The 19956-nt window shown below is 41.4% G+C and overlaps 1 protein-coding gene across 2 annotated transcripts in view; it reads right to left on the bottom strand.

The window, feature by feature from the left end:
* The window catches only part of DOCK4 (dedicator of cytokinesis 4), a 407978-nt gene that overhangs the window by 126864 nt on the left and 261158 nt on the right, over positions 1–19956 (bottom strand). For both annotated transcript variants that reach the window (XM_040343815.1, XM_040343816.1), the window contains exon 28: positions 3828–3903. In XM_040343815.1, coding sequence (XP_040199749.1) covers positions 3828–3903 — 76 coding nt within the window. The remainder of the gene's footprint in view (positions 1–3827; positions 3904–19956) is intronic.

The following is a 19956-nucleotide window of genomic DNA, read 5'->3' as shown; positions in this document are numbered from 1 at the left end:
GGTGATCTCTTCATATGAAACATTTTTTAATCGTATGCCGCGTACACACGATAATTTTTCGGCATGAAAAAAAACGACGTTTTTAAAAAATGTCATTTAAAAATGATCATGTGTGGGCTTCACATCATTTTTCGGGTTCTGAAAAACTAAAAAAAAAATTGGAACATTTTTTAACGACGTTTTAAATTATGTTGTTTTTCTGTCGAGGTTCCCCAAAGTTCTGTTCTTGGACCTCTTCTATTCTCAATTTACACCTCCTCCCTGGGTCAGTTTACTTCCTCCCACGGCTCTCAATACAATTTCTACGCCAATGACACCCAAATCTATTATTCTACCCCTTAGTTCTCTCCATCAGTCTCCTCACGCATCACTAATTTACGAACTGACATATCATCCTGGATGTCATACCACTTCAAACCCAATTTATTACCCCCCCATGTGCCTCTTCCCATGATTTCTCTGTCAAAATCAACAGCAAAACTATCAATCTGTCCCCACATGCCAAGGTTCTAGGTGTAGTCCTGGACCCTGAACTCTCTTTTAGGCCCCACATCCATTCACTGTCCACAGCTTGCTGCCCCAACCTCCACAACATCTCCAAGATACGCCCCTTCCTAACCAATGACACCAGAAACCGTCTAATTCACTCCATGGCCATCTCCCACCTTGACTACTGCAACTCTCTCCTCATTGGCTTACCCTTATATAGACCATTCCCTCTTCAGTCCATCATGAATACTGCTGCCAGGCTTATGCTCTGTGTCTGCTATTCCTCTCTGCTAATCTCTCCACTGGCTCCCACTCACCCAACTAATTCAATTTAAGATACTAACAACTTACAAGGCCATCCACAACTCTGCCCCCTGCTACATCCCTAACCTAGTCTCAAAATACCAACCAAAGCGTTCTCTTCATTCCTCCTTAGACCTCCTGCTCTCCAACTCCCTTGTCATCTCATCCCATGCTCACCTCCAGAACTTTCCCCAGAGCCTCTCTCATCCCCTGGAACTCCCTATATCAATCTGTATTATTATCTCCTACTCTTGTCCACTTTCAGGCGATCCCTGAAAATGCATATTTTCAGAGAGACCTCTCCGGCTCCCATCCAACAACTGTAAAAAGAAAATTCTCCATCAGTCCAACCCCCACCGCTTTCACCATTTGTATCTCTTGACTCTCCCTTTTAGATTATAAGCTCTAACACGCATGGCTCTCTGATTTCTACTATATTACACTGTATTGTACGGTCTGCCCTTATGTTGTAAAGCGCTGCATAAACCGTCAGCGCTATATAAATCCTGTAAAATAATAATAAATGCTTCCACAGCCTAAACCACAGCTAGTACATTTTCTAACTATTCCCAGTGGCTTTTTAAATATCTGCCTAAAAGATTTGAAATACCCATATGATCCCAGGAAGTTTTGAATTATTTACATTTTAAAAAATAGTATAATACTGCGCTTTCCCAAAATATCTTATCGTGGGCAGCCAACACAACAAAAGGATAATTGTAGCAAAATATATAAACAAAAGTGCAGCGCCAGTGAGGAACTCACAATAATAGGAGTTCTAAATGGTAAAAAAGTGAAAAGCAATTCAACAATTACACACTTAAAGTGATGTAAATTTAGAACATAAAATAATATAAATACATTGCAGTGTGATTATAAAAATGTCCATAGGTGAACAACAAATATCAAAGGTGATAAGGTGATCCCTGTAGAATCAGCATGGAAAGTTCCCCTCAGAGACGTGATCCCCATAGAAACAAGGAAAATTATAAAATACCCTTACCAGATAAAGTGGACACAAAAACACCATACGGCGGTGGGTTACATATGCATGGAAAGCCGATTGCCCAATCTGGTCGATGCCACTGTCAGACTTCCCGCTTTAGCTAGACGTTGATCTTCACAACAGAGGACTGTATGGATCAGCTCCATGATGAAATAGGGGAAATAATTTTGCAGCCTAATGCTGCCTTCTGACATATGAAGAAAAGTGATAGATCAGTCTGACTTTTATCACCCACCCTGCTGACTACATTCAGCCCAGGTTCACACTGATGCAGGTTAGAAACCGTGCAAGTTCAGCTCAACACGCACAATTTCAAACCAACAATGCAGTCCGACTTCACATCTGTGTGATTTCATGCACAGATGTCTATTCAAATCGCCCCCTAAATCGCCAAAAGTAGCACAGGAACTACTTTTGGTAATCAGTGCGGTTCCGCAAAGTCGGCGTCGCACCAATTTAGATGGTGCCATTGCCGGTAATAGCTGCTGATTTGGAATGCGATTTCACATGTCAAATCGGCCCAATGTGAATGGGTGCTTAAATAGGAACTGCAGTCTGCGCACATAATTTGGTATTATTAGAATGCAATTGGAGACCCTTATTGGGCACTGATGAGACTGTGCTGATGGGCACTGGTGAGTCTGCATTGATGTGCACTGATTAGACTGCATTGATGGGCATCGATCAGGCTGCATTGATGGGCACTGATGAGGCTACATTGCTGGGCACTGATGAGGCTGCACTTGGTACCCACTTTTAACCACTTCAATACTGGGCACCCCCCTCCTTCCCAGACCAATTTTCAGCTTTCAGCGCTGTCACGCTACACTGTACCCAAATTACATTTTATCTTCTTTTTTTTTTTTTTTTACAGAAATAGATATTTTTTTTGGTGGTATTCAATCACCGCTGGGGTTTTTATTTTTTACGCTTTAAAAAACTAATTTTTCTTAGTTTCTGTTATAAAATTGTGCAAGTAATTTAATGATACATTTTGACCAAAAATGATGCTGCTACATTTCTTTGGTGAAAATAACCCAAATCAGTGTTTATTTAGTGTTGGCAGTGATGAGAGACAGATGTTTTATGGGGACACTGACGTGTATGGGGACAGGGGTATCAGTGGTGCTTGGTGTACTGTTTGTGGGCCGATTCACACAGAGAGCTGTCACAGATCTGCAGATTCCCCCCCCCCCTCACTGCACTGAGCTCGGCGGGGGGAACTGTCACAGAGACATGCGTCTGTTTACATTGTGACGGCTGTAATTGATTGCAGCCGTCACGTGATTGGCCCTCCCGATCACATCGCCCATATCCCAATCTCTGCTCAGCTGGATTCTGTGATCATAATGATCACAGGATCGAGCCACAGCACGCCTTCTGGCCATGCTGCGAGCACTCGTTCTGAGGGACGTTCCTAAACGTCCACTCAGGACGAGGAAATGACCAGCCGGCCATTTATGTGCAGTGGCCGGGTGGGAGGTGGATAATGTACAGAGAGAAAGAGGTGGAGATCTAAGAAGGAAAGGTGGAGCTTAAAGAGGAGAGGGTGTGGTTTACAGGTGACAGGGTGGGTCTTAAAATGGAAGGGGCGTGGCATTGACAGTAAAGGGTGGGTTGTATTTAAATTAGGGGTGCACAAGTTTAGTCAGGCCTAGGGAAGCACAAAACCTAAATACACCACTGGTTTCCTGTCCCAACTCCTGTGAATATCAGACTTCAGTTTGAAACTCATCTACTGTATCTTTTCCATACACACTTGTACTTCAATCACCCTAACAAGGTTATTTATCAAAGATACAACACGAAAGGTTGCACTGAATCTTCTCTGACAGATTTTCAACAGTTTTTTGAAAATTCCACATAACTATTCTTTGTATGTACAACTTGTTAAACAAAGAGACTGAATGTTTTATATATTGCTTCCATTGTTACACAATTGTTTCAGGCTGCCTTTTATTGCATGTGCTGGCATTGGATGACAGGACTGTGTGTATTATTCACTCACTAAACAAAACTTAGCACCTACCTTATAGTCAAAGCCCTCATTCAAAAAGTTCTTCCGCAATGCATCCGAAAGATACAGTACTGTTGTAATAATAACACTGGAAAAAAAGAAAAGCATAGATTATGAAGAATACTCCAAATACTATATTGTTTATTCATTAGTTTCATTTCACTTGAGAATGACATAAGATCCAGTACACACGGGCCAAATGTTGGGTGGCATCGGCCGGTTCAATAGAAACTGCCCGACATTCAGCCCATGTGTACTGCAGCCGGTCCGACAGAAGCTGGCCATTCGGCTGGTTTGTGTCGAAGGGGCATGACCTAAAAAGGTCTGCCAACCATCTCCAATGGCTGAGAACGCTGACCGGTGTGTTCTGTTGGGCAGGCCGTCCCCCTGTCAGAACACTATAGGACAGGAGGGTAGATCGCTGTACTGACATCAGATAGTTAGTACAGCAGCTCCAACCGGAGCTGTCAGTTTCTTTCGTTCAGCTCGCTGAGTTGAACAAAAGAAATAGTATTGTGTACTAGGCTTAAGCCATCAAGGAAGACTTATCTATGTAGCTTAATCAACTATTTTTCTTTGCATTCAAGATCAAGATAAACCTGTAGTAAATAAAAAAACAACACACAACACACAAAACTCTCTTGAAAATGTTTCCATAAGCAAAACTGAAGAATGCACAAAACATTAATCTACAACTTCACATCCACATCAAATTCTTACACATGGTATAGCTAAAACATATTGCTTCTCATGGGTTTTCAGTCAATACATTTTCAAGGGAAATTAGAATGTATATTTTAGTAAGCAAATATTCATGAATTTTAAGTGCAAATTTTTAAAATACTTGTGCCATATTATCATGTCCATACAAACTACTAAATAAACAGGTGAAATACATATAGGATTTATATTTCTGTTTATCCAGTCCTGAGATCTACACAACCCTTGTCTACTGTAGGTAATACAACTAGAACTTTTTCCAGCCTGTGACTGCACAGTGAAAGGAGAAGCAGCAGACTGATGAGTTTATTTTCGCAACTCTGCTCTCTCCTCCTTAAAGTGGAGTTCCACCCATAAATATAACATTACATCAGTAGTTTTAAAAAAATGTCATTAGTCCTTTAAGATTTTTTTTTTTTTTTTTAGATGCCTTCAAAGTGTTGTTGCTAGGCAGAATAGTTAATCTTCCCTCTTCCTGCACCTAGGTGCTTAAGCTTCCTAACCTACACCGCACAGACTCCTGGGAATGTAGTGGGTGTAACTTTCCAGGAGTCTGTGCACTCCCCAGTCTCGAAGAATCATGTGACTTGGACAGTACAGGTGCTGAAACCTGATCTGAAACCTATTACACTGCTTGTGCAGCACTGAGCATGTGCGGGATCTGCCAGGCTGAAATCCAGGAAGTCATACAGTCTGGTTTCATGATGCCCACACTTAAGATGGCCCCAGTCAATTTCTATTTTATAAAGTGTCTAAATGCTGTAACAACCTAACAAAACGGATCTTAGTTTACAGACTAACTTTACTAGAATACATTAAGCTTGTGTATTACAGGGGTATTTATATTTAAAAAGTGAAATTGTGGCCGGAACTCCGCTTTAAGCACAGAAGCACTGCAGCACAACTGACTGCCCCCTTCCATATCTTCTACCTCTTCAAGTTGGAGCTCTGCTATACAGCGACTGCAAAAGGCTGACACCATACAAAACTTTGCTAGGTCCAATAGTTTCTGTTAAAAATACACTCAATAAAAAGTATGGCAATGTTTTTTTTTCCAACCGTACTTACCTAGCTGGATGCAGCATTGGTCCGATGAATGAAAATTGTGCGAGTTCAACTGAACTTGCACAATTTCATTCCCGGATGTCAGTTTGACTTTGGGGGTAATTTCAGGAGACATCTGTGTGGGTTCCTACACAGATGTCTATACAAATCGTACCTTAAAGGCCCAAAAGTAGAACAGAAACTACTTTTGGGTATATTAGAAGCATGAGGCACCATGTTTGGAGCTCTATTCCTAAATAGTCAGAAGGTAAAGGCACACAACTCTTGCACAATGGCCTAAAATTGTCAAAATCAATATGTCCTGTGTGTCATTAATGAGTAGGCCTAGTTTTAGCTATGCTGTAACCAAAGCTGTCAAGTAAATTATTATATGCATTTATTTATATTTTACATGAACTAATTGATGTAAAATTATGGTTTAGGATTGGAATTGGATAGTGGATCATAAGCGCAAGGGGTAAGAGGGAACGTGGCGAGACAACAGGCAAATATGTAGGATCATGGGACAGCGTCACCCCATGATCAGAGCATGGGAAAGCATGTGGGAGGCGGGGACTAAGGGGGAAGGGTGCAGCCTCTGGCTGGGCCACTGCTGCACCCCCTCTCTCTTTCTCACACCCGTTTAGTATGGGGATTATGATTAAGGGGGCCACCATGCCCTCCTTGCCCCTACTGGAGATCAGCTTGGAAAGAGGGGAGTTAATGGGACTGGGGCAAATTAATGGTGTTAATTTGCTCTCGGTTGATATATATGATAAGAAGATGTTAAAAAGAACACTAAAGGTTCGTTTTTTATTAGATCAATTGATTGCTGTAAGCTAGAGCATTTAAATATCACTTACCTCGTTTTTCCTTTTGACCTCCAAAATACAGTAATCCAGGTTTGAAAATGCCATTTCCTGTCACTCCTCTTCTTGCTTTCCACCAGCATCTGAGCCGTTTTGCATGGTGGAAAGCAGAATGTGCTCACCCCTCCCTCTGACTACAGCCCTGCGTGAAGATGCTCTCTTATCCCTCACAGGCATGGAGGCTAAGCCTAATGGGAACTGTAGTTCCCATTAGGCCGTGATGTAGCAAGAATGAATGCGCACCGCAAACCAGGAAGTCAGTGAGAATAATGATTCACGAGTGACGGAGGTGAATAAAACAGCTCGATCTCAACAGGTATCAAACTAGTTATAATGCAAAACATTACTTTTTACTTTATCAGCTACTGTCAGACTTTAATTTAAGAGGAAAATATTTTTGTCTTTACAACCCCTTTAAGTTTAAATTAAGTGAAGACGATCTATTGTCTACTGTTATTTTTTTATGATTCTTGTCATTCCCTTTTCTGTATAAAAAAAAAGAAATTGAAAAAAAAGAAATTATGGTTTTGGGTCAATTTTATTTTATATTTATACACTTCAAAACTAATGTATTACAAAGTTCTTTGCTGTATATATGCAATGTTCAGTTAAACATGATACATGAAAAAGGGATTTGCAGAGCACTATGTGGTATCTAAAGAAAAAGTAACAGCCATTTGCCTTTTGACTGAAATCTAGGGCCGGGTCGTGTCATTATGGATGACTCATTAATGCTCTGTGCACATTTGTCCCCCCAAGCTATACCCAATTTCGAGGGATTGTGAACCTGTGTTCTTTCTTTGACAGTTAGCAATTGACACTCTGTGCTACTCCTGATTATCAGACTGGGTTGACACTGACAACTCCAGTCCACTAATGATCAGGAACCCATCAACATGGTTCTCAATCTTGTGATCATTATTCAACTTTGACACCTTTATCACATGCATGCTAGAGATTCCTTCACAAAATAACAAATTAGCAAGCAGATGCCAATGCAGCCTGAAGATTACAACACATCCCTCTTTAATGTTATTATTTTCAGATACAATTACAGTATTAAAACAAGTTAAATGCATTTTACATTTCTAAGCCTATAACCCTACCAGATCAAGTTTTATTTTATTAAAACTTACAGTATGTTCCTAATTTTAGGCAAAACAAAAGCCATATAAATCATAACAGACAGAATCATCAAGGCACAAAACCAGAGGTCACAGCTGAAAAAGTCTAGGCTATCTGGTATAGTTAGAAATGTAGGACTTTTTTTTTTCAAGGATTTGGAAGCATTAAAACGAAATAAAAAAATATCCAATAATAAGATGGATAAAAAGCATTTGGCATATGATGTTGAATATCCGGATGCTTTCTTCAGAAAGGATAGCTCTAATTTGCACACCATATCCTACATGCAGCTGCATGCACTATATATAATATTCAGGTGCTGAACAAAAATGAATAATCAAAAAGAAGGCAGCCAAACATATTTTCAGTCTCATTTAAATAATCCTAGGCCCTTTAATGTGCTTAGCATCTCACTGACCCCCAATAATATGTGCAATTAGACAATGTTCTATGTTTTTTCCTCTAATCAAGTGAAGCATCTCCCCTGTTGGCATGCAGCGATTAGCAGCAGCTGCAGGAACTGGAAGTGAGCTAGAGTGGTTCCATATGTAGATGAATAGGAACAGGCATTAGCCTGATTTTATGACTGGAAAAGTTGCCATTTAATTATGCTGTACAAGAACAGGTTTCCATTTCAGGAGCAGTTATACATTTAAAGGTCAAACAACTGATATTTTGACTTTCTGTCCCCGACACTTACATTTATTTTATCTGGCATTATGACGGGCATTATGACGGGGAAAGAAAATAAAAAAACTCATAAAAGCTAATTAGTAGCCTCACATCTATTCCATACAGCACAAGCATTAAAATGAATACAGATCATGCTGTGTATATATATATATATATATATATATATATATTGTGAGAGTGGGAGCCCCCGTCTCGGTGAAAATTAGTGCACAATGGACACAGGACTCACAAAGAGGCAGTTTGAGAAGCTCTAGCAGAAGATTTGTGAGCAGAGAAAACTATGCTTTAAGTATTTTCTGGATTTTGTAAGTCTGGATTGGGGCTGGCAACTTGAAGACTTCAAAGAGCATTGGGAGGGATGGAGTCTTTAGTCTTGTGTCCGGGCTTTCCAGAAGTTCTGCAGGTTGTGCGTGTCCAGGTGCACATGCTCATTATAAGGCAGATCCGAGCATAGCTCGGGGAGTTGGTGTTGGAGCAGTTGCTGCAACCAGGAGGGAGGTGTGTTCCTGTTTAAGAACCCAGGCAATATCCTTGAGACGGCACTCCATGTGGGAGAGGTTCAAGGTCAGTGGACCGAGAGAGTTGGGCCAGCTGAGAGATTCTGGGAGACCATAGCTAAGACAACTGGGAGACAGGACAGGGGACCAGAGGAAATCATGAGTCTTGGAGGAGTGTGAAAGCCTGGAGTGTCAGGAGACCCTTCCTAGAGACCAGGAGTGGGCCTGCACAGCTTTTTACTGCGATCAAGGCTGAGTGAGCCTTGAGAGCTAGCCATGTGTGTATGAATTTTCATCCTTGAGAGCAATCCATGTGTGTATGAATTTTCATCTTTGTTACTTTCAATATAAGTGGGCTACAACGCCCTTAAACTGAAGTTCCTATTGGCTGTGATCTCACTGAAAACACATCCATCACTGAGCCATCCACCATATTACTATATATATATATATAGTTGTCCCGATACCACTTTTTTAGGACTGAGTACGAGTACCGATACTTTTTTTCAAGTACTCGCCCATACCGATACTTTTTTTTAAATGTGTCCCCAAATGCAGCCATGTCCCCCCACACATGCAGCCATGTCCCCCCCCATATATGCAGCCATGTCCCCCCCATATATGCAGCCATGTCCCCCCCATATGCAGCCATGTCCCCCCCATATGCAGCCATGTCCCCCCCAATATGCAGCCATGTCCCCCCCATATGCAGCCATGTCCTCCCCATATCCAGCCATGTCCCCCCCATATGCAGCCATGTCCCGCCATATGCAGCCATGTCCCCCCATATGTAGCCATGTCCCCCCATATGTAGCCATGTCCCCCCATATGCAGCCATGTCCCCCCATATGCAGCCATGTCCCCCCCATATGCAGCCATGTCCCCCCTCCATATCCAGCCATGTCCCCCCATATGCAGCCATGTCTCTCCCCATATCCAGCCATGTCCCCCCCCCATATATGCAGCCATGTCCTCCCCATATCCAGCCATGTCCCCCCATATGCAGCCATGACCCCCCCCATATCCAGCCATGACCCCCCCCCCATATCCAGCCATGACCCCCCCCCCCATATCCAGCTATGACCCCCCCCATATCCAGCCATGTCCCCCCCCATATACAGCCATGTCCCCCCCCATATACAGCCATGTCCCCCCCCATATACAGCCATGTCCCCCCCCATATACAGCCATGTCCCCCCCCAAAAAAGCAGCCATGCCCCCTTACCGTACATGCTGCCGCATCCCCGCTGCCGCGCCGCATCCCCGCTTGGTTAATACGCGCGGGAACATTACAGCTTTGAATAGCTGTAGTCTTTCGCGCCGCGCTGCGTATAGACACTCCCCCTTGCTCGGGATTGGACAGTTCACCCGAGCAAGGGGGAGTGTCTATACGCGGCGCGGCGGAAAAGACTACAGCTATTCAAATGAATGCTGTAATGTTCCCCGCCCATATTAACCAAGCGGGGATGCGGTGGGATGCGCCGTAGCGGCGGGATGCGTCGGCGGCGGGGGGGGGGACGGGAGTATTCTATTTTGGTATCGGGGGTATTTGCGGGAGTACGAGTACTCCCGCAAATACTCGGAATCGGTCCCGATACCGATACTAGTATCGGTATCGGGACAACCCTATATATATATATATATATATATATATATATATATATATATATATATATATATTGTGAGGGATTAGCTCATGGGGATCACCTTTTCTGAAATCACAGTCTGTAAGCAGGCACTTTCTTTTAAGTCTGGCGGATGCCAGATTTTATTTATAAACGGTTTGCAGATTAAAACAAACAAAACAATAAATTAAATCCTTGCCGTCCGGCGCTAAACTAAACAAACAGGATCTCCTCTCTATACAGTGTGGGGCTAGTCCCTGACACCCACAAAACATGTAGTAAAGCAAACCTTTTCAGTCCAGCACTCAGCGCTCCCCTCACTCAGGTCCCTTCCTGAGTTTCAAGCCAGAGCCCTGTTGTGCTCTCTTCCTGGTCATTTAAAGTCCAGCTGATTGTGGACTCCAGTGGACCCAAACATCCGGACCGGAATCCTAGCCAGGCACAGAGGCTGTAAAACCCGGAATGGATTCCGGTTCAGTCTCTCATGATAGAACGTATGCGAGGTGAAATGTACCTATGATCGTGTATCGCACCTCGCATAGCGTCACAATATATATATAAATATAATAAACACATGGCAGCAATTCAATGAATTTAGGCATCTAGATGTGGTGAAGATGACTTGCTGGAGTTCAAACCAAGCTTTAGAATGGGGAAGAAAGGGGATTTAAGAGATTTTGAACATGGCATGGTTGGTGGTGCCAGGACAGGCCGGACTGAGTATTTTAAAAACTGCTGATCTACTGGGATTTTCACACACATCCATCTCTAGAGTTTACAGAGAATGGTTCAAAAAAGAAAATATACAGTAAGCGGCAGTTGTGTGGACGAAAATGCCTGGATGACGTCAGAGGAGAATGGGCAGACTGGTTTAAGATAATAGAAAGGCAACAGTAAATCAAAATAACCACTTGTTACAAACAAAATATGCAGAATACCATATCTGGATGCACAACACATCAAAACTTGAAGCAAATGGGTTACAGCAGCTTGTCAGCTAAGAACAGAAAATGGAGGCTACATTTTGCCCAGGTTCACCAAAACAGAAGATTAGCAAAACGTTGCCTGGTCTGATGAGTCTCGATTTAAGTTGCAACATTTAGATTATAGGGTCAGAATTTGGCATAAATAACATGAAAGCATGGATCCATCCTGCCTTGTTTCAACGGTTTAGGCTGGTGGTGGTGTAATGGTGTGGGGGATATTTTCTTGGCACACTTTGGGCCCCTTAATACCAATTGAGCATTTAATCACTTCAGCTCCAAAAGGTTTACCCCCCCCCCCCTTTCTTGATCAGGCCATTTTTTGCTTTAACTGACAATTGTGTGGTAATACGACACTGTACCTAAAAAATATATGCCCTTTTTTCCCCCCACAAATATATCGTTTTTTTGGTGGTATTTTTTGCACTATATACAAAAAAAGACCAACAAATTTGAAAAAAATAAATATATATATATATATATATATATATATATATATATATATATATATATATATATATATATATATATATATATATATATATATATATACTTACTATCTGTTCTAAAACATATCCAGTAAAAAAATCGAATTTCTTCATTAATTTAGGCCAATATGTATTCTGCTACATGTTTTTGGTAAAAAATAAAAAATAAATCCCAATAAGCGTATATTGATTGGTTTGCAGAAAAGTTCTAGAGTCTACAAAATATGGGATAGATTTATGGACTTTTTTTTATAATTTAAAAAATATATATTTTACTAGTAATGGCGGCGATCAGCAAATTTTGGCAGACAAATCAAATACCTGACACTTTTTTGTAACCAATGCCTCCAACACAGTGATCAGTGCTAAAAAAAAAAGCACTGTCACTGTACTGACACTGGCAGGGAAGGGGTTAACATCAGGGGCAGTCAAACGGTTAAATGTGTTCCCTGTGAGTGCTTTCTTACTGTGTGGGGGATGGTTTAACTGTAGCAAGACAGAGATCCGTGTTCCTGCTTTCCTTATAAGAATAACAGCGATCTGCCTTGTTTATGTTCTGCCTCTATCGGAACCCGCTGATATGCTCCCGCCGTGGCCAATCACAGCGGGTGCGGGGGTTCTGGTGGTGCGCGCCCCAGAGCCGAAGAAAAAAATCACGAACAAGTATGTTATTTTGCGCTTAAGGGCCACCCTGCCGCAGTATATCTATGCGGGCGGTCCTTAAGCAGCTAAATGCCCCTACCTACCTGAGTATTGTTGCTGACCTTGTCCATCCCTTTATGACTACAGTGTACCCCATATCTTCTGGTGGCTACTTGTAGCAGGATAATGCACCATGTCACAAAGCTCAAATCATCTCAAACTGGTTTCTTGAACATGATAATGAGTTCACTGTACTCCAAAGGCCTCCACAGTCACCAGATCTCAATCCAATAGAACACCTTTGGGGAGTAGTGAAATGGGAGATTCAGATCATGGATGTGCAGCCGAAAAAATCTGCAGCAACCGCATGATGTCATCACGTCAATATTGACCAAAATTTCAGAGGAATGTTTCCAACACCTTGTTGAATCTATGAAACGAAGAATTAAAGGGGTTGTAAAGGTTCGTGTTTTATTTTCTAAATTGGTTCCTTTAAGCTAGTGCATTGTTGGTTCACTTACCTTTTCCTTCGATTTCCCTTCTAAATGTTTTTTTTCTTTGTTTGAATTTCTCACTTCCTGTTTCTCCTCAGTAAGCTTTCCACCATCATCCGAGCGGTGGAAAGTCATTTAGAACAGCTTACTGAACAGCTTACAGAGGAGGAACAGGAAGTGAGAAATTCAGACAAAGAAAAAAAACATTTAGAGGGGAAATTGAAGGAAAAGGTAAGTGAACCAACAATGCACTAGCTTAACGTAACCTATTTAGAAAATAAAAACCTTTACAACCTCTTTAAGGCAGTTCTGAAGGCAAAAGTGGCTCCAACCCGGTACTAGCAAAGAGTACCTAATAAAGTGGCCAGTGAGTGTATATACACACACAAACGCACACAGTACAACACGCACACTGTATATTAGAATGTAATAACAGGTAAAATGTTTTACATTACAATGATTGATTCAACATCAGTGAATATCTGGCAAAATTCACATTCACTGCTTCATAAATTAGCTCCTTCTGGATTTCAACCTCTATAACAAAGGGTAGATCAGGAGAATGAAGGCATTCTTGAGCCAGGTATTAAATACAATTTTAAATAGACATTTTGATACATGTTATCCAATACCTCTCGGCTTAAGAGAAGGAATAAAAATAGAGAATACATGGAAGGGAGGAAAAAAAAGGGTGAGGAAGGAAGAAAAAGAGAGGGATGGGTGAAAAAAATAAGAAATTAGGATAGAGGGAGATACAAGGGAAAGAAAAGAGAACAAAGAGAGTGGTACATCCTAAAATTTACCATATGAGGTTTTAATACTGTACGAGTGGAGGGGACTCAGGGAGCTCCATGCTACGAAAATGATTTTACTGTTAGGGGTCCCCACAACTTAGAAAATTTTATCAAGGGGTCACGGCACTAGTAAGGTTGAGAACCACTGCTCTAGACAGAGGAAGAATCCAATTGCATTAAATCTATAATTATGATTAAACATGAAGGATTTAAAGTCACACTTTCAGGCTAAAGAGAGAGATCATTGGTCATTTGAATATCCAAATAAGAGATGCAGTGGTTGAAGTTGAAAAACCTTACAAAAAAAGGAAGTACTACTTGGAAAAAACGGTCCTTAAACATCATATTTTTGGAACATTTAGAAAAAAAGACATTGCCAGCAGAGGCTGTCAAAGGCCTTTCTTTTTAAAGCTCTGTATACATGAGTGGTGGATGCATACGGGCATTGAGTGCTTCTATGAAAATCACAGTGCTGGCCTAAGAATCTTACATCTATAGTAAATCACTTTGTTATTTCAACAAAATTTTAAAAAAGGAGGAAAGGGGGGAAAGATCAGGATACATTTTTACAATATGTTCTGTACAAAAGACACACTTCAGCAGATGGTGATGTCTATTACTATACATGGCTAAAAATCTGCTTTATTTCAGCTACATTTGCAGTAATCACTGGGTTCAATTGCATGGTTACTGCTGCACACTTTGCTGTAGAGAAAAAGCAATGATTCATTGGAATTGAATCTTAAAAGCATAGCCCAAAACATGTTTGCTAGAAAAAGCTCTTCGTCTTACTACAGGCAACAATGAAGTTAAAGCAAAAATAAAACAATTTAAAAAAAGATAAATATACTGATGGGAATGAAAAGCCCGGCAAAACATTCCCTGAATTAAAGCGGTGGTTCACCCTGCAGAACAACATTGTAGCATACAATTCGGCATTGTAGCGCGAGCTACAGTATGCCGGTCTTAATTTTTTTATCGCCGTACTCACAGTGTAATCGTACATCGTAGATTCCGTCTGCCGCGGGGAATGGGCGTTCCTTTCAAGAGGGAGGGTGATTGACTGCCGGCTCTGGCGCGTCACGCTCCCCGAAGACAGCCGGAGTAGGTCTCGGCTCTTCACGGCGCCTGCGCACAGACTATGCGCAGGCGCCGTGAAGAGCCAAGCCTATTTCGGCTTTTTCCGGAGAAGCGTGACGCGCCAGAGCCGGCCGTCAATCACATTCCGTCTGGATTGGAACGCCCATTCCCCGTGGGCAGTCGGAATCTACGATGTACGATTACACAGTGAGTACGGCGATAAAAAAATTAAGACCGGCATACTGTAGCTCGCGCTACAATGCCGAATTTTAGGCTAGAAGAAAAAAAAAATGTTTTTATTTTATAGGGTGAACCCCCGCTTTAAGCATGGCATGTCTAATGTATTAACTGTTGAAGAACCAGATCAATGGCAGAGACCTATGCTATAAATTAGGGCCTGGAAATCTTTTAGTGTAGAAAGTCAGAGGTGAGCAATGGCGGATATGATTATAGTGACATGTCTATAAAATGAAATAATGCTATATACAGCACAGTGCTTTAAAAAAATGTAGTTGTGGAAATCAACTCTTCGACCTCGTACACACAACCTTTTTCCTTCAGCAAAATCCATCAAGAAAAATGCTGGCAGAGCATTTTTGCCGAGAAAAACGGTCGTGTGTATGTTTTTCGTCGAGAAAACTGTCGTAGATCTCGACGAGAAAAAAAGAGAACATGCTCTCTTTTTTCTTGTCGGGAGTCTCAATTTCCTCGTCGTGTTTCTCGTCAAGCTGGTTTACGACGAGAAACACGTTTGTGTGCATGCTTAGAAACCCGCGCATGCTCAGAATAAAGTATGAGACTGGAACGCAATTTCAGTAAAAGTAGCGTTCGTAATGGAGATAGCACATTCGTCATGCTTTAACAAACTGAAAAGCGTGAATTGTCTCTTACCAAACTTTTACTAACACGCGGTAACACGAGATTAGCAAAAGCAGCCCCAAGGGTGGCTCCAGTGGAATCGAACTTCCCCTTTATAGTGCCGTTGTACGTGTTTTACGTGTTGTACGTCACCACGTTTGAGAACTATGAGATTTTGTCTTGACAGTTTGTATGCAAGAAAAGCTTGACAAGATTCTCGTCGAGGAAAACAACATTTCTTTTAGGACGAGATTCTCGGTCGTGTGTATGAGGCCTTCCTCGTGCCTGTCCAGATTATGGGACGTTTATGCTTAACATTACCCTAATTTATAGTAACTGTGCTGTGTGTTGCCAACTGAAAGGGAATTTTTAGAACATTTTGAAACTCCCTTTGCAACCTTTTTGTATCCCAGGTTCTACAAGAACTAGAAGCTGCAAGATAGTTTAACTGTACCTCCTGCTGCTAAAACCAATTACTGAGGCAAGATTATAAAATTAATGGCTTTCATGCTACCCATTTAAAAATATAGAAAATGTATTCGCTCTTTACTGAATTTAAAATCCTCACCCTGTCTCTACAGCCCACAAAGAGAAATGGCCTCCTGCACAATTAAAGTCCAGTCATCTTTGCTCACCATCAACATGGTTCTCCATCTTTTGATTCCCATCTTCCATCAGACTTTAAATCAAAAACGAAAACCTTGTTTACATCACCCATCAGACATTTTGGGCCTGTCCTCCTGATGGAATGCTCTTGATTTTCCACCAAATAGCTTCTTTTAGAGACATATTTTTCTGGCATCATTGCAAAGTGCCCTAACTTCTATCACCTTTAGTTCAGATATTACATCTGCCTTTTGTACACGTCACTAAGATTTATTTTCCTTCCAATTCTCCAGCTTTCTCCCACTTTTACAGGGTCAAAAATCTCTTGTGCATCTTCCTTTTCCAGTTTCCTTGGAGCTCTTTGTTTGATATCATTGTGCAGGATTCTGAGCCATACACCATTACTGGCTTCATGATTGTACAGTAAATGATCAGTTATATTTATTTGTTGAGACTCTACTTTTTAACAACTAAGAATCTTCAATTATTCATGTAATTTTGTTGCCAATCTATTCTTATCACATCATTCTGCTGTGTAACCATTCATACAAGATACTAAAGCCCTGGCAGTGTTTTTAATTGGCTCCATTCAATTGAAGAATTCTACTGATCCCGTTGTCTTTTTCTGGATGAAGGTATATTTGGTTATGGAACAATTCACTGTCGGGTTTATCTCGGCTGCATTTCATTCTAGTCATATAAGTCCTTCCTTAAGGCCTTGCAGTCTTCAAGATAATATATCAAGGACATTCAGATGTGTTTCCATCTCCTACGCCTAAGAGACTTCACACCACTTACAGGGACTGATCCACTCAGCGTTACCTTTGCTGTATTTTTTGGGGGGCCCTCTCCATTTCTTTACAAGACAGCATAGAAAAAATGGTCTATTTAAAGATGGCACTTATTCACCACATGACAACTTTGCTGGTGCAAAAAAATATATGGAAATATTATTATATTGGTGAGTGTACCTTAGATTTCTTTAAGATACATTGTTTGACAGAAAAGCTTGTTATCATCCTGCTTAGCTACAAACTAGTTTGGAGCTCTGGCATTTTTGTGAATGTCCAAAACCACACTTATGTGGTCCTGGACATACAGTGCCTTGAAAAATTATTTTTACATTTTCCACATTTTGTTATGTTACAACCGAAAACGTATATGTATTTTATTAGGATTTTTATGTGATAGACCAACACAAAGTGGCACATAATTGTGAAGTGGAAGGAAAATAATAAATCGTTTTCATTTTTTTTTACAAATAAATATGTGAAAAATGTTGTATGCATTTGTATTTAGCCCCTTCACTCTGCCGGACTGTCTTCCAGGGGCATACCCGCACATCATATTACTTATATCTTTCCTCCTTGGATATTGTGTTCAGTTGAGCTACTTGATACCCCACATCAGCATACAGGAGTTCAGTGTTGGTTATTCTCCTCTGTATTTTGGATCACTTTGACATGATCCGTTGCTTGATGTCACATATAATGTTCACACGCCCCTGTTCAGCAATCCTCTAATTCTGATATGAATATAATCTGCTGATTACTGTTATGCAGTCCTTTGGAACGTCCCATATTTTGGATATTTTTGACCTAAAATGCTTTGACCGCTGGACCTCCACAGATGAGGCAGAGTCCACTATAAGACAGTGAGACTCGTTCTCTTTCTTTTTGTTACTTCTTTGAACCTTGATTGTATCCTGAAGAAGCCCAACGTTGAAACGTGTTTATGCACAAGGGCTCACTGTACAAATTGTATCATTTTATTTGATTTTTATAAATTTTGAACATTTAATTGTTAATTTTTTAACCTTTACATTGTTTTCTATGCCTCTGAAGTCCGACCCAATGGTGACTCTCTGAGCACCGGTTTTCTTGTTTCCTCTTCAAATTTACGGATGTGGCAATGTGAATACTTTCCTTTTGTATCTTTCCAAAGAGTGAGAAAGGTCTGTCCACAAGACAGATTGGGATATCAATCATGTATCCTGCTCATTGAACAATATAGGGAATATTACAAGATTTGTATCATGATTGCATCCCTTCTAAATGTTGACAGACTTACCCACACATCTACATATCTAGGGAGGCATGTAACAATCATTCAGGGTCGAGGACGACAGTTTAGGTTTTGATAATTTCTTGTTAGTTACCAAGTTAGATTAGAATTCTGCAGAGATAATCAAAGTAACAAAAACTGATGTAGATGTAAAAGGGGTGTAATCCAGAGAAGGACATGATTGACCGGGGGGGGGGGGTCAGTTGCGCCGAGTATGGTCTCACTGGGTTCTGGAAGTGTTAAATGTTCCGGTTCAGTCTCCCAGTTAAGCCAATGCTGGTAGTGATCTTGCTATGTGAGGGTGAGCTGACAGACCATGGATTGTGCAGTGACAGCTGTTGTGAAGCATGGGTTAACAAATACTGACTTAAGTAAGTTGAGTCATAAGCAATCATGCTCTCCTTTGATCATCCTAGCTGTGTGCATCGGCAATCTCTCCCTGCTAGCAGTCCATGGATTGTGCAGTGACAGCTGTAGTAAAACAACGATTAAACAGATGCCAACCTACTGTTTGCTGATTCATTCAGGTATTGAGATGCGATTGCGGCTGCTCTCATATGTCTTCCTAGCTGTGTGCACTGGCAGGCTCTCCCTGTCAGTTCCGCACTCACTAGTCACTATGTCTCTCTGCGATCCACACCTGTTCACTGGGTGTACAGTCTGCCTTTCCACCTCTGTTAACTCTTTTGGTTCCTGAAGCTACTGGTTCCGTTCGCCCTCCCCCTGTGATGGGAGTGTTTCAAGGGCCGTGGGCGGTGCATCCCTTGGCTAACATGTTTCGCCTGCTGATTGTTTTATCAAGCTTCTTCAGAGCCTCCATGTGTGGCAGAAAACTAACACCAACTGCTTTTCCTCAGCAGGGACAGGTAAGTTAGTCAGAGTTCATGGGAAGATGGATGGAGCCAAATGCAGGGCAATTTTAGAAGAAAGCCAGTTAGAATCTGCAAAAGACTTGAGACTGGGGTAGAGGTTCACTTTCCAGCAAAACACAAACCCTAACATACAGCCACAGCTACAATGGTATGGTTTAGATCAAAGCATGTTCATGTGTTAGAATGGCCCAGTCAAAGTCTAGACCTAAATCCAATTGAGAATCTGTGTCAAGGCATGAAAATTGCTGTTCACAGACGCGCTCCATCCAATCTGACAGAGCTTGAGCTTTTTTGCAAAGAAGAATGGGCAAAAATGTCACTCTCTCGATGTGCAAAGCTGGTACAGACATACCCAAAAAAAGAGATTTTTAATACAGCTTACCTGTAAAATCTTTTTCTTGGAGTACATCACGGGACACAGAGCTGCATTCATTACTATATGGGTTATATGGAGTACCTTCAGGTGATGGACACTGGCAATCTCAAACAGGAAATGCCCCTCCCTATATAACCCCCTCCCATAGGAGGAGTACCTCAGTTTTGTAGCAAGCAGTATGCCTCCCAAAATGGTCCTCAAAAGAGGGGTGGGAGCTCTGTGTCCCGTGATGTACTCCAAGAAAAAGATTTTACAGGTAAGCTGTATTAAAAATCTATTTTTCTTTATCGTTACATCACGGGACACAGAGC

The sequence above is a fragment of the Rana temporaria genome, chromosome 3 (genome assembly GCF_905171775.1).
Source record: "Rana temporaria chromosome 3, aRanTem1.1, whole genome shotgun sequence".
NCBI lineage: Eukaryota > Metazoa > Chordata > Amphibia > Anura > Ranidae > Rana > Rana temporaria.
This window is presented reverse-complemented; position numbering and strand designations above follow the sequence as displayed.